The sequence below is a fragment of the Micromys minutus genome (assembly GCF_963924665.1).
Source record: "Micromys minutus genome assembly, chromosome: 6".
NCBI lineage: Eukaryota > Metazoa > Chordata > Mammalia > Rodentia > Muridae > Micromys > Micromys minutus.
In genome coordinates, this window is record NC_137975.1 from 46,042,889 (window position 1) to 46,058,395 (window position 15,507).

At 36.5% G+C, this 15,507-nt stretch overlaps 1 protein-coding gene across 1 annotated transcript in view; it reads right to left on the minus strand.

Annotated features, from left to right (window-relative positions):
- The window catches only part of MALRD1 (MAM and LDL receptor class A domain containing 1), a gene marked incomplete at both ends in the record, with an annotated part of 691,362 nt that overhangs the window by 43,859 nt on the left and 631,996 nt on the right, over window positions 1–15,507 (minus strand). The window contains 2 exons of the mRNA XM_080918486.1: window positions 815–911; window positions 1,030–1,109. Of these exons, the coding sequence (XP_080774612.1) occupies window positions 815–911; window positions 1,030–1,109 (177 nt within the window). The remainder of the gene's footprint in view (window positions 1–814; window positions 912–1,029; window positions 1,110–15,507) is intronic.

The window sequence follows — 15,507 nt, forward strand, 5'->3', positions numbered from 1 at the left end:
TTAAAATGTACTTTTTTCATAGTACACACCACATTTTTTTAAACATTATTTTCCTCACTTTATGACATGGAGAAGAATATTTGCTAACTAATATGACTGGAGTTTATGATTAGAATTGGAGAACTTAGAAGAGCTCATCAACAAATCAAATGAGTAAATAAGAAAAATAACTCGTCATTCATTTCTCTGGTATATATTGCTATCACATATCTAAGTGACCACCTAGTCAAGCAGAGAGAACATGATATATCTCTTAAAATGTTGTGCCCTCTAATGAGAGCCCTTATCTCGACGAGTTTGAGGAAGTCAGCTCCTTTTTCTATTTGTGTGACCTTGTAGTTTATTCCATTAATGGGAAGAGGTGTGGTATGTAGGAAAGTCAAAATATTTTTAACAACTTTGAGCATTGCAAGAGGTCTAAGTTAGGCATGAACCAACTATCTGGTCCAATAGTTTTTAGCTTCTAGTCTGTGTGTTGATGCTTGGAAGATAAAAGTTTTGGCCCAAAATTCAGGTGCTAAGAGGAAGCAATAAAGAAAAATCTTCAGATCTGAAACCATCTCTGGTACCTTCAGGATACAGCATAACTAGATCCTTTCAGTCTTAAATGATTTCTTTATTGTAAATAAAAAGTAAATTCTTGGTTGGAAAATAGCTACTGATTGCATCTAGAAAAAGAAGTTTCGAAGTATGGAAACATAAGATCTTCTATAATGAAATGTGAAAGAAGAGCAGAGAAGAGCAGAACAGAGGTAATGCTTCAAGAATTCTCCCACTATTCATGTTCCATTCAGAGGTGAAAGGCATGACTTACCTTGTTGGTCTTCTTTGGTTGCCAAGGCAACACAGGATGGCCACTGCTATATGAGTTACCAGGAACCCGACTCCGATACCCAACAGAGTCCATATGTCTAGAATTTCAAACCCACAAAAGACACAATCATGATTCACAAAAAAAGCAAAAAAAAAAAAAAAAAAAAAAAACAATTAAAGATCTCAAGCTCTTTGATCAAACATAATGTTACCTACAATTCTGAGAATACACGGAACCCTCGGGAGAAAGGTTAGACCTGATGTGGCATCGATTTCCTGTCCATCCTTGAGTACACCTGGAAAATAAAACTCATGTGAGATTTGAAAATAAAACAGAAACAAAACAGAAAAATTCTAGTTGAGCAGTATTGTAGTGACCCTGATGATGGTGGAGACACCACACCTAGAGATAACAGGAGGATGAGAAAAGTGGCTCAGAAACCAAAATGAAACATTTATGACATTCATAGTTTGCTCTACTATAGTTTTGATGTCATCTATCCCCTCGTGGATTCTGAAAAGCAGACACTGGCTGTTACCCAAGCCCTTTCTGGTGTTGTTCTTTACAATTATTGCCTCTTTCTATTTTTTCATTAGAATCCATTTTCATTTGAGATAATTTTTCATTCATCTCAACTTCAAATGCTCTCTCACTGGGTGTCCATTTATCCTTATGTGCACATGTCTGTGCATAAGTATGGGGACAGTAGACAACCCTGGGTATTCCTTTGGTACCATTCAGCTAATTTTAAAATAGATTCTCTCACAGGCCAGAAACATGACATGTAAGATAAGCTAGAGAGCTGGGAAAACAACATCCACAGGTCTCTGCTTCCTTAGGGCTGAGTTTCTAAGCATATCATCAGGCTCCATTTTTTTTTAAAGATGTATTTGAGTCGAGGGCTTGAACATGGCTTCTCATGCATAAAAGGTAAACATGTTACCCACCCAAACTCCATCTCCAGCTCTCATGCATTTGTCAGTGAAGGGGTTGAGTTCCAGCCAATAACTAATGCATGAATTCAAGGTATAGATTTGCATGCATATAAAGCAGTATTTATCGTCACAAGGGGATGCATCTTATTACTTAGATTCACAATTAATTTATATTAATATTATATGTACTTTATTAAAAAGTACTCAGATTACATTAGGCTGCTATCACCTACTTTATTCAGTATCCTAAGAACATCACAGTCTCCAACCAAACTGTCTAAGCGACAAGTTTGTTTGTTTGTGACAGGGTCTTTCTCTCTCTCTCTAGCACAGATTGACCTATAACTCATTATTTAGACCTTGCTAGAGTTGATTTCACAGAGATCCACCTGCTTCTGTCTCTCAAGTGTCATGATTAAAGTCTAGTGTCACCATGCCAAGAAAAACATTTTTATTTTTGAGTAATATTTTCTGGTATAATGAGTCTTAAATGAGCATGGAAGTCCTTATTCAGTAGAAAGAAGACAACACAAAATCGAGATGGTTTTGGCTACATTCCCTGCAAGTTCATGGTATGTGCTATAGAATAAGTTTAAAATTAACTTTTGACCATGTGTGTTTAAACTCATGTGTCAGAAGAATTGCTTACTGTGCTGGCTAGTTTTATGTCAACTTAACACAAGCTAAAATCTTTGGAGAAGAGAGATCCTCAGTTGAGAAAATGCCTCTGTGAGATAGGTTGTAGATGAGCCTGTAGCGCATTGATATGATTGATATGAGAGGGCCCAGCCTATTGTGAGTGAGCCCATATCTGGGCTGGAGGTCCTGGGTTTTTTCTGAAAGCATACTGAACAAGCCATGAATTCTAAGCCAGTAAGCAATACTTCTTTTATAGTTTCTGTCTTCCTGCCTTTGAGTTCCTGCCCTGACTTCGTTTGATGATGAACAGTGGTGTGAAAGAGTAAATCAAATTAGCCTTTCCTCTCCATATTGATGTTCATTACTTGAATAGTAGCCTGAACTAGGACACTCTGTGAGCCCATGATTTCTGTCAATCTCTCTTTTAAATTTGAAAAGCTTGGTGAGTGAAAGCAATTCTTTCTCAAAAATAGAATTGAACTAAATTAAAAGCCCTATTTACAGGCTTTGGAAGGTCATTACATAGCTCTTCTTTGTTAATAATTCTTGAAAAGAAGGAATCAAACACAAGTTGATAATTTTGAAGTTTCAGGTGAAAATAGGTTCATTGAATTTGAAGTATTAAGTTTCAATTCTCAAAATACGTAAGACTGTAAGTGTTCTAAAATCTCCTTGCCAGTTTTCATGCAGCAATGCATGCTACATGACAATCTTTACATGTGGATGCTGGTGTGGCTTATAGATACTTGAGTTTTCTATGTAAATTCACTGGGTTCCTTAAAATTCCATGAGTGCCATAATTCTGATGTCAGGCCTATGGAAATTCAATCTTAAGCAAACAATTTATATTTGAATATTTATAGTCAAATAAATCCTATGGAAATATTTGAGAATGCCACTTGGGAAAAATAACAGAGAACCAAAACATAAAGAAGGACATCTCTTGCTCTCTTGCTCTTTGGCCCTCTTGCTCACCCCCTTGCCCCTCTTCTCCCCATTCCCTTCCCTCAGCTCTCCACATGTGCTTATGGGCAGCCTCAGCTTCTCTACTGCTCTCTTCTCTCTCTGCCTCTTGTACCCTCTTAACTCCCCTCCATATGCCCTGAATGAACTCTATACTGTGCTATAAAAAATACAGAAGGACAGTATGAATGATTCCCATCAGCTGTTGGGAACATTTGTGTATCAATTCATCATTTGTCTGTGTCTGGTGTGTATCTACCTATATACTTAGACAGATACTACATAAAACCTGGAGACATGAGCTCGGAGGAGGAAGGAGAGATGTTTACAGGTCTGCAGAAAGAATTCAGGACACTTAATGTGTTTTCATCTCTGTTTCTCAAACAAAACCTCCTCTATGGAAAAAACAGTTTGAAGTAATTATAGAAATTTGATCCTTTAGACTTCTGTAAATTTTCCATGGCAGGGTGGTCCTGCTTTGAACCAGATTCTGAGGACAGCATCAGTACCATGCCAGGATGATATGTGCTTGTTCTTCCAGCAACAACACTGAAATACTTTTTCCCCTGCCTCTCTTGGATAACTCTAGTTAGGAAGGGAATAAAGAATATTCTTTCTGTTCTAACTGCAGTCGAGTGAACTTATATTTTTCAAGCTTACCATAAACTCTATTAAATATTATTAAGATGTTTTTTAGAAGATACTAGCATTCATTTCATAATCATTTTTACAGGGAGTCTCTCATTACTGAGTCAGTAGGATAAGAATAACAAATGAAAAACAAAACAATGTCTAATGTCCCAGAATAAAGATTCTTTGAAAATTTAGTAGTGTTTGGTGGGATTATACACTTATCAGAGGTGAAGGTTCAAGGCCCTTGTAGGAGAAATGAGTCAGAAAAAGTGGGTGAGATGTGGAATTAGAACCGGTATGCTTCTGTTATATTGCTAAGCACAGAAGAAGAAACATCCAGACAGGGATAGTCTAGTTACAGAGATACAATCTGGGTGTAGGGCCCAGCAGTTTGGCAAGTTTGGAACTGTTGCATAACTGTCTGAGACTAGAAACTTGTTCTAACAGGTAACAGGACAAACATTCATCATATTTCTTCACAATTAATGATCAAATGTGTTTTATAGGAATTACTTAGATACTTTAAGTTCAGGCAAAACTGAAAGCAAACATGGTTTTATCGCTTGTGTATTACCAAAGTATCTATGAAGCCCATGAGTATCTTGTAATACCTCTGCTCACCTAATCTATAACTTTCTAATTTAGACTACTTAGATCTTGGTCTGTTTCTTTCCATCCCTCTGTTCTTCCCTCCCCAACTCAGTGTATGTGTATCTCCCTATATATATTTTTACAAAAAAGAAAAGCAAATATAATAAATTTGAATAGTCAATTATGTTATTTTAAATGCAATAATTTAACAAGCATTTACTTTCTTCCAAGAGGCCACATAAAAACTACTCATGAAAATCTGATTTATTTATTGTTATGCATCTGTTTTGATAGTTATATTCCATAAAGAGTATGTCCCACATTTCAATCTTCTTATAACTGTTAAAGTTCAAACTATGACCCACTTATAGTAAGCATTGTAGGTACTTCCCCCAAGTTCATTTAACTAACCCTGCTGATATTAAACTCTATGTAGATTTATTTTGGTTTGCATGGAGAGTGATCTATTGAACTCTAGCATTGCAATGTCCTCTTTACAAGAAAGTGGGCATCAGCACACAGATTCATAGCCATCAGAGATGGGTTTGTAGATAGATATAGACATAAATCTACAGAGGTACTTGGTAACAGGGGGTTATGATTTGATGACTATATATTCTTAAATATATTCTTCCTCAACTCTGATATGAAAAAGGAAGCATGCTTGCAGCTCTGTTGCAAGCTCAGATAGTCCCCTTGGTTTTCTGGAAAAGGCATTCTGAAAATGTGACTGACTAATAGGAAGATGGAATCTCTGAGAAATGGAGAAATAGTGGTCCATTCTGACATCTTCTTCAGTTCAGGATTCAGTTCTCCATGGTTAGGGTGTTAGCTTTGTGTCTATAATTTTTAAAAATCATGTGGACTACTATAATTCAAGATTTATTAGTTTTTAATTTTTATTTATATGTGTCTGTATGAGTGTATGACACAGGTGGTCTGGACCCACACTGGTGTTCTCTGGAAATGGATTTAAGAGAGTTGTGCTCCAAACTCTGTCATCGGGAAAAGGAGTGGAGCAGTGTGTATTTTGATAAATTGCCTTTGAGACCTATAATTTAAGATTGTAGAAGATATGCTTGTGCCTTATTATTAAGTGTTTTTATATCTATTAATCATAGCTTTTCCCAATTATATTTGATATTCTGTGTTTACATTTCAAATGTTATACTCCCCCCCCCACACATTTCTTTAGGTGCTTCTCATCCATTCGATATTCCTCTGTTGATAATTTTTTGTTTAACTCTGTACCCTATTTTAATAGGATTATTTGATTCTCTAGAGTCTTACTTCTTGAATACTTTGTATATATTGGATACTAGCCAGATCATAACTTTTAAATGCACACCTGTCACTTTTGCTAAGAGAATTCAGGATCACTCCACAGGTATTGTCCACATTAACATGTTACAAACTAGGAGATATTTCTCTATCTCACCCCGGAAAGATGCTCAGGTGGAAAAATTGAGTTTACAGCCCTAAGGAAAGCATAATGAGAAGTACTCCACTTTGGATTCTCAGACTCTCCCGTGCTGGCCACAGTGCTTTCTTACCATGGTGTTTCTCAAGTTAAAATATGGAGCATAGTTGGAATAGTTATAATTGGAATTATAACTTTTATGTGTTAAAAAACAGTGATTAGGAGAAATTTATGATCTGGATTGTCTCAAGCCCATTTTTCCAACCAATCCTTAGTGGGAACATCTGGAAATACAGAAAGACAGTGAAAGTATGCACCTGGGAAGATACTGACACAGAGAAAGTTCAGAACACCAGGTAAAAGTCTCCTGCTCTGACTTCATGGGGCTGTGAAGTCCACACACTTTAGGCCCATTTATGAAAAGCCATAATAAAAGCTTACAAAATGTATGAGAGAATTATAAACACACACACACACACACACACACACACACACACACACACACACACAAGAGTACACTGTCTCACACCATTCTTAGCTCTTGCAGACATAGTACTGTGCCTTTTCATATTCACTCTAGTCATGATTGTCTGCCACTGAACTTTGTTCTATATCCTACATTTCTGGTCTTTTAACTATGTCTGGTAAATGTTGACTCCAATCCTGTCTGTGACATTTAACAATGACATAAGAAGAACTAAAGTTACTGGCATATCTGATTTCAAGGCTTATCAAAAATGTCCCTAAACGGTATAATCTTTGAAACTCTTGAAGGAGGTACACAGGCGAAGAAAAAGGCAGCTGTTGAATGAATATATTTCTACCCACTGCAAATTTCCCTGCAGGGAACTTGGGAAAACTTGGAGGGTTTTGCTCAAGCTGAGTGTTTTCTGGGTGATAGGCTGAGATTGTAACAAGAAAATGGTTGTAGGAAGTACATTAACATCATGAAATAATGTACTGTAATAGAAAAAAAGAAAGTGTGAGGAGCCAATGAATAATCTCTGAGCCACAGAATGCGGCAACTCCTCAGTGAATTCCAGTGATTAATTTGCTTGGAATAATTTTCCCCATCACTAATTAGCTCCAGCATGTTTTCCAAAATTTGTATTAGGTGGGGCCCACCTGAAAGAAAAAGATAAACATCCTTCTCTATGCATGCATAAGGGGGTGCTTTCTTTATACAAAGACGATAAATGAAATATAATTAGATTCTTTCAACTACAACCAACATACTGAGCTGGCCTAAATTGTAGCAGGTCTTCTGCAATTAGCAGGTTCTGATCAAGGTATCACAAAGAATAACTAATTTCTGGTTGTGCTTGGCAACACCCACTCATTAATTTTCCATACAAGCTCATCTTGCCCTTTTTGTCATTGTGTTCACACTGTAGCTCAGGGCAAATGTGATCAGGTACATACAAACTGAGCTTGCGTTCATGGACAAATTTAGCAGGACTCAGCAGAAGGTTTGCTTCGGCTGTTTAAATGAACTGATTTGTGGTCTCAAGTCCAAGTAGATCCTAGACTTCCATGTAACACCAGGTACACTGAAACTATTAGAGGAGAAAGTGGGGAAGAGCTTAGAACATATAGGCACAGGGGGAAATTTCCTGAACAGAACACCAATGGCTTATGCTCTAAGATCAAGTCTCGACAAATGGGACCTCATGAAATTACAAACTTTCTTTAAGGCAAAGGGCACTGTGAAGAGGACAAAACAGCAACCAACCGATTAGGCCAGAATCTTTACCAATCCTACATCTGATAGAGGGCTAATATCCAATATATACAAAGAAGCCAAGAAGTTGGACTCCAAAGAGTAAAATAATACTATTAAAAATAGGGTACAGAGCTAAACAAAAAATTCTTAATTGAGGAATACCAAATGGTTAAGAAGCACCTAAAGAATGTTTAACATCTCTAGTCATCAGGAAAACACAAATCAAAACAACCCTGAGCTTCTACCTCACACAAGTCAGAATGGTTAAGATCAAAAATTCACCTGACAGTAAATGCTGTCAAGGATGTAGAGAAAGAGGAACACTCCTGTATTGTTGATGAGATTGAAAGCTGGTACAACTACTCTGGAAATCATTCTGGCAGTTCCTTAGAAAATTGGACATAGTACTACCTGAAGACCCAGCTATACAACTCCTGCACATATACCCAAAAGACTCTCCAATATTTAAAAGGACACATGTTATACCATGGTCATAGCAGCATTATTTTCAATAATTAGATTCTAGAAAGAACCCAGATGTCCTTCATCAGAGGAATGATACAAAAATTGTGATAAATTTACAGAATGGTGTACTACTCAGCTATTATAAACAATGACTTTATGAAATTCCTAAGCAAATGGATGGAACTAAAAGCTACCATCTTGAGTGAGGTAACCCAGTCACAAAAGAACACACATGATATGCACTTGCTGATAAGTAGGTACTAGCCCAAAATCTCTGAATAACTAAGAAATACTTCACAAACCTTCTCAAGCTCAAAAAGAAAAAGGCTAGAATGAATGTGAATGCCTCAGCCCTCCTTAGAAGGGAGAATAAAGCACTCACAGGAGGACATACAGGTACAAATAGAGGAGCAGGGAATGAAGAAAAAAACGTTAAGAAACTGTCACTTGGTGATCCATCCCATATGCAGCCACAAAACCCAAGCACTATTGCTTATGCCACTAAGTGCCTATTGACAGAAACCTTATATGAATGCCTTCTCAGATGCTCTGCCAGAATCATAAAGAAACAGTTATGGATACTTGCAGCTAAGCATCGGACTAAACACGCGGACCCCAATGAAGGAGCTAGAGAAAGAACTAAAAGAGCTTAAAGGGTTTGCAACCCCATAGAAAGAATTATGTTATCTACCAACCAGCTTCTCCAGAGCTCCAAGGGACTAAAATGCAACCAATGGATTCACGTGGAGAGACCCATGGCTCTATTGTCATATGTAGCAAAAGATAGCATTGTCTGGCATCAATGGGAGAAGAGGCCTTTGGTCCAGTGAAGGTGCATTTTTCCAGTGTAGGGGAATTGGGAGATGGTGGTTCAGAGAGGGAATACATTCATGGAAAAAATTGGAGGAGGAGGAGGGAAAGAATGGGGGGGATAACATTTGAAATGTAAATACCAAGAATATCCAATAAAAATTTAAAATATCACAAATTATTTTATTTGCCCCTTCAATTTCATTGCAATCATCATCTCATTAATTTTACTTCATAACCTGTTAATGTCCTTCAGCCCCAGTGTATTCCTTCCCTTGGGCCTGGCTAACAGCCCACCACTTTGGTATGGGAGCCAGTCTCAGCTCGGTTTCTGGTCTCCAGATAGATGTCACATCATGCAGTTTCTCTGACTCAAAATCTTTAATGTTTTCAGTGCTTAAAGAATTCTGCCAGGAAGGTTATCTCTGTGTAGACAAACTTTCCCGATAAGGGCTGCAGAGGTTTGATCTCAGTTTTAGAAAGGCTTATGTTCCCCTTATATTTGTGCACAGTGCCTTCATTGAAAGGGAGTCTTTCAAATTCTAGAACATTTCATGACATTTACTGTCAATGGCTAGAAGATGCCTTCATTTTTTATCTGCTTAGTTAGACAGTATGTATTCCCTTAAGGCCAGAGACCAATTGTCACTGACCTCTGGACACTTGCTTTTGAGTCCTAGCATGACTTAGACATTCCAAGTTTGGCTCCATGCTGTCCTGCCAGCACCCAATCACAAAGTACTCCAGTGATCAATTTCACCTTACAGTCCTTCAAGCTAAATTTACTGAAGGCGAGACCTACAGGAATGTACTCTTAGAGAATCTAACTTGTTCCATTCTGTGTGTACATGGTTGTTGAAAATACCCATCACCAAAAAAAAAAAAAAAAAAAAAAAAAAAAAAGAAAAGAAAATACCCATCACCATCTGCATAATCATGGTTAATATCTGGATTATATATCATAGTCATCCAAACATGTGTCTTTTCTGCATGCATAATCGTAAACATTTAGCACTGCCAGGTAGAGCTTTGGTGACTTAGAGGTAACGGGTCACTAGCCCAAGCACTAAGTGATAAGCTCAGCCATCAGACTTTCAGATGCAATAATTGAGATGTGGTACCCAAGTGTTTCTCAGATGCCTTTGACTCTTCCGTTTAGAAGGCTTCATTTGGGAACCTCAGTCAGGGAGCATTGTTGGAGGTTAAAATCAACCATTCCCAACTCATAGAAAAAGATGAAAACATAAAGCAATGACCTTTTATGCAATGAGTTCAGGTTCTTTCATCTGAATTTTCATCCTCATACTATATTTAATATTAGTGAAAAATTATTCATTTCTTCATAAAATATTGTTTAGCTATCAGATTCTTTCCTTAAAGGACGGTACTTCAGACGCAAAATAGGAGCTTCTTTAATGCTTTTATTGCAACTTGTACTTGAAACCTGAGTCAGGCTGCTCAGTGTTGCATATGTAGGCTAGAAACAATTTCAGAAGATATTTCAAATTATTATAGCAAAGAGAGAACCTTAATCACTTCTGAGTAGAGAGGAGAGAGAAATGAAACTGTTTCCCATGTTTGCACAGATGTGGTATGCTGGTGCCATAGAAGTAGCAGAATGAAATATTTCTAAGTCCTGAATTTATGTTTCATACTTTTTCTTCCTCCTGCTTTCTTCATGTTGTTATGGAGTAATAAGCCTCCAGAGTTTTGTGGGAAACAAAAGAAAAATGAAAAAAGAAGAAATAATAATAATAAAACTAAAAATTCACAAACTGGACAGTTGAGAAGGGACTACCATCTGTAGACACTAGACCATTTTAAGACTAAATAGGGTAAAAATATTCAGCTTTGCTGGGGAATATTACTTCTAATATAAGATAATTTGTGGGTATTATTTTCCTTATATTCTCTTTTCCCCATAAAGTCTAAAAATAATTTTCTTTTAAACATATTTTAATCTTTAGTTCTAGCAAGACCTTTATTCATACATTGTCTTACACACTGAAATATACATGAGCAGAAAGCACAATATGGGAAGGTTTAAAATGGAGAAAGAATAAACCATAAGCTGCTGGGTTCTGGACGAAATTTTATCAGCTATATTGCTCACTAAGAAACTGTAGGATTCTCAGACTCACTTTGACCTTTTTGTAAAGAAAAGAAGCTTTTACTTGTGAATATAAAACCAGAAATCTTCCCGTGGTTTTATAACAAACTGAGGAAAAATTTCAAACCCAATATTCTGCTTCTTTTTATCTTTCTTATTGTATATTCTCTGTATTTATATTTCAAATGTTATCCCCTCTCCCCCTACTCCTACCCCTTTCCCTTGCTTCCATGAAGATGCTCCCACTCCTAATCACCCACTGCCACCTCAGTGCTTTGGCATTCCCCTATACTGGGAAAATGTGCCTTCATTTGACCAAAGGCCTCCTCTCATCAATGCCAGACAATATTATCCTTTGCTACATATGCAACTGGAGCCATAGCTCTCTCCATGTGTGCTCATTGCTTGCTATCTTAGTCCCGGGCAATACTCTGCTTCTTGAAAAGTTACTGATTCCTTTCTGTTTTTGAGCCTTGCTATAAGCTCTAGGTAACCTAATCATCATATCACATTCTTTCTGGCCTCCAAACTCACTCAAAAAAAAAGATGATAATATAACATATACACAACTATCTATTATTGTTTCTTATGTCTCCTCTGACAGATCTACTCTAGTCTGGTTACATATATACATGTGCATATATGTATACAAATGAATATACCTCTAAAAATGAAAAGTTGAAAGTCAATCGTCTTGTTTCACAAAGCTAAAAATCACTGTTTAAAAGTCCAAATAACACATGTGTATTTATATGTATACACACACACACACACACAGACACACACACACACACACACACACACACATTCTCTTACATACACACCAAATCAAATAGTGGTATTTTCAATGTTTATGTGTCGTCCACAGTCAGATGAACTGATGACCTCTTAAAAATCACAAGTTTAGACAAAGCAAAGAATAATGCTCTGTAGAATGCAGTTCTATTGGAAATGGACTGTTGATAACCTTCTGCAGTAAGAAGAGAGTTTGGGGTCTCAGAGATAAGACTGGAATGTCTACAGAAGTGGTGGAAGAAAACTCACCCTCTCACATGTATTCCATTTCTAAAAATCTGACAAACTTTAAAGACAATGAGTCATTTCACACTTTCCTAGAAATTCTCAAAGTGAAGAAGGTGGAAAGAAATTGTAAAATACAAAGAAAGAAATGAACAAAATAATTTTAAAAAGCAATGGTGTTCACATAACAAATGGATTTTACCTTTAGGTCTTCTTTATTTTGCACAATTTCCGTCTTAAAGAGCTTGTTACCACATCTTTATTACATTTCACCTTCAGAACACAAGTACTTGTTGTTCTACTATAGATGAACATATATGTATGTCCTCGGGGTTCTGTAATATTTGTTAGGAATCAGATTCAAATATGAAGGCAATGACAACTGATATTTAACAAATAATGTTTCTGTTTGTATTGTTAGACACTTAATGTTATAGCATATTGTGTGTGTGTATCATACAAACATATTGAGGTAACTAGTAAAATATGTTTACATTTGATTTGCATATTTATATCAGTACAAGGTTTTCAAAGCTAATAATGAAAAATTCAAGCATTTGTCAAACTGTGTGTAGTATAAATTATCTACTATAATTTATTTTTTAAAATTATTGTGATGTTTTGAAATAAAGAATTTACTGTTAAATGTTGAAAGATATTTTGGGTGAGCTAAGTCTATGACCTGATAGAACAACAAATAACTGTCTTGAGCTTCTCCAATTTACATTTTATTGAAGAGAATATTGATACATGTGAGAATTTCCTTGAACATATAAACAATGAGTATGTATTGACATATGAGGGTCAAACTGAAGACAAGACCAGAGAACTTTAATGCATAATATAGTTGACTAATTAAAGTTTCTTTTTCTTTTCTTTCTTTTTTTTGGAGAAGAGTTTATTCAGCTTACACTTCTCAAAATGCTGTTTATTATCAAAGGAAGTCAGGACTGGAACTCAGTAGATAAGGAAGCAGGAGCTGATGCACAGACCATGGAGGGATGTTACTTACTGGCTTGAATCCCCTGGCTTGCTCAGCTTGTTTTCTTAAAGAACCCAGGTCTACCAGCCCAGGGATGGCACCACCCACAATGAACTGGGCCATCTCCCCTTGATCCCTAGATAAAAACATGCCTTACAGCTGGATCTCATGGAGGCATTTCCTCTACTGAGACTCATTTCTGTGTGATAACTCCAGTTGGTATCAAGATGACACAAAAACAAACCAGTACACATAGTATGCAAATGTCACCAACATCTCTTCACCTCAGAAGCTGAAATTTTATTAGATTAATTAATTAATAACACCTCTCTGCACCTCCTGTTAGCAACCATCATTCAGTCTTCTGCCTTGATTTTTGTCTATTCCAGTATCCTATGTAACTGGAATCTGTTACAGTTTGTCTTTTGGAGATGAGGTATTGCCTTCAAGGTTATTCCTCATATGCCATGTCAGAATTCCTTCCTCTGCACATGCAATTAATAATCTGTTAAAAATACTCTGATGACTCTTCACAGTCATCTTGGTGAGGTTTATTAGCTAGAAGCACCATGTGAGCGCCACCACCTGTGCATGTAGGCATTTCCAGAGAGTCATAAAAGAGCAAAGAAAACCCATCCTGGATGTAAATGTCACCTTTTTGTAGACATGGGTCCAGGACTGAATAAAAAGAAAATGATCTATGGAAGTGTTGGCAGTTTTAGGAATTTTCTATGTATTCTGAACATTAGTTTGACTGAATCTATTTCATATGTAGTCTGTTCTGTAATTTCCCTTTCATGTTGTTAGCTTTATCTTTTGATGACTTTTTAGTTTTTTTATGATGGTCAGTTCTATTTCAATTAGTTGTGAAAATCTTTAGTGGTATATCTTTGTCAAGTATAACATTTAAAAATGTTTGACCCTGCTGCCTCCTATAATTTCAGGATTTTTTAATTAAATAATTTTTTTTACAAAATACTATTATAGCTCACAAAATTTGTTACATAACAATATATGAAGAATACACAATGTTTTTTTCTTCTTTTCGTTTTATAAGAGGGACTAAGGCTTCCACTTTTTGACCTTCCTTCTTTTCAAGCGTCATAAGAACAGTGAGATGTTTCTTGAGTATTCACAGATTTCTGGGGCTAGTACCCACTTATTAGTGACTGCATATTATGTGTGTTCTTTTGTGAAAGGGTTACCTCAATCAGGATGATATTCTCTACTACCATCCAACCGCCTATGAATTTCATGAAGTCACTGTTTCTAATAGCTGAGGAGTACTCCATTGTGTATATGTACCACACTATCTGTATCCATCCATCTGTTGAAGGATATCTGCGTTATTTCCAGTTTTTGGGGATTACAAATAAAATGGCTCTGACATGGTGGGGCATGTGTCCTTATTCTTTTTCTTTTTTTAAAACTTTATTTTAAAAAAGAAAGATAAAAGAAAAAAATTTAAACATTTTTGCATAAGTGTATACAAATACAATTGTGTCAGTGCTTGGCTTTTTTTTTCTTTCTTTTTGAGGTTTGATATTCTGCAGTAAGGGCTTACTAGTTACAGTGAGCAAAAAGTACATGTAAAACAGGGAGTAACACAAAATTAGGCAAAGTTTTCTTGGTTTGTAATAATTGAGCATGACGGATTTTTTGTTTGTTTGTTTGTTTTGTTTTCTTTTCTTTTTTTTCGTTTTTTTTCTTGAACTTCACACAGTCTGTGAGTTGTTTCTGGGGCAGTCCGAGCCTCTGGGGTTAGCATCCCACTATCAGTGACTGCATATTATGTCTTTTCTTTTGTGACTGGGTTATCTCACTCAGGATGATATTCTCTAGATGCAACCATTTTATTAAGAATTTGTTGAAGTCATTGTTTCTGATAGCTGAGTACTATTCCATTGTGTAAATGTACCACAATTTTTGTATCTATTCATCTACTGAAGGACATCTGGGTTCCTTCCAGCTTCTGGCTATTATAAATAGAGCTGCTATGAACACTGTGGTGCATGTATCTTTGTTGTATATTACAGTGTCTCTGGGGTATATGCTCAGAAGTGGAATAGCTGGGTCTTCAGGTAGTACTATGTCCAATTTTCTGAGGAAACTCCAGACTGATTTCCAGAGTGGTTGTATCAGTTTACAAACCCACCAACAGTGGAGAAGTGTTCCTCTTTCTCCGCAACCTCGCCAGCATCTGCTGTCATCTGACTTTTGGATATTAGCCAATCTGACTGGTGTGAGGTGGGATCTCAGGGTTGTTTTGATTTGCATTTCCCTGATGGCTAAGGATGTCGAGGACTTTATTAGATGTTTCTCAGCCATTCTATAATCCTCAATTGAGAATGTTTTGTTTAGCTCTGTACCCCATTTTTTAGTAGGGTTGTTTGATTCTCTGG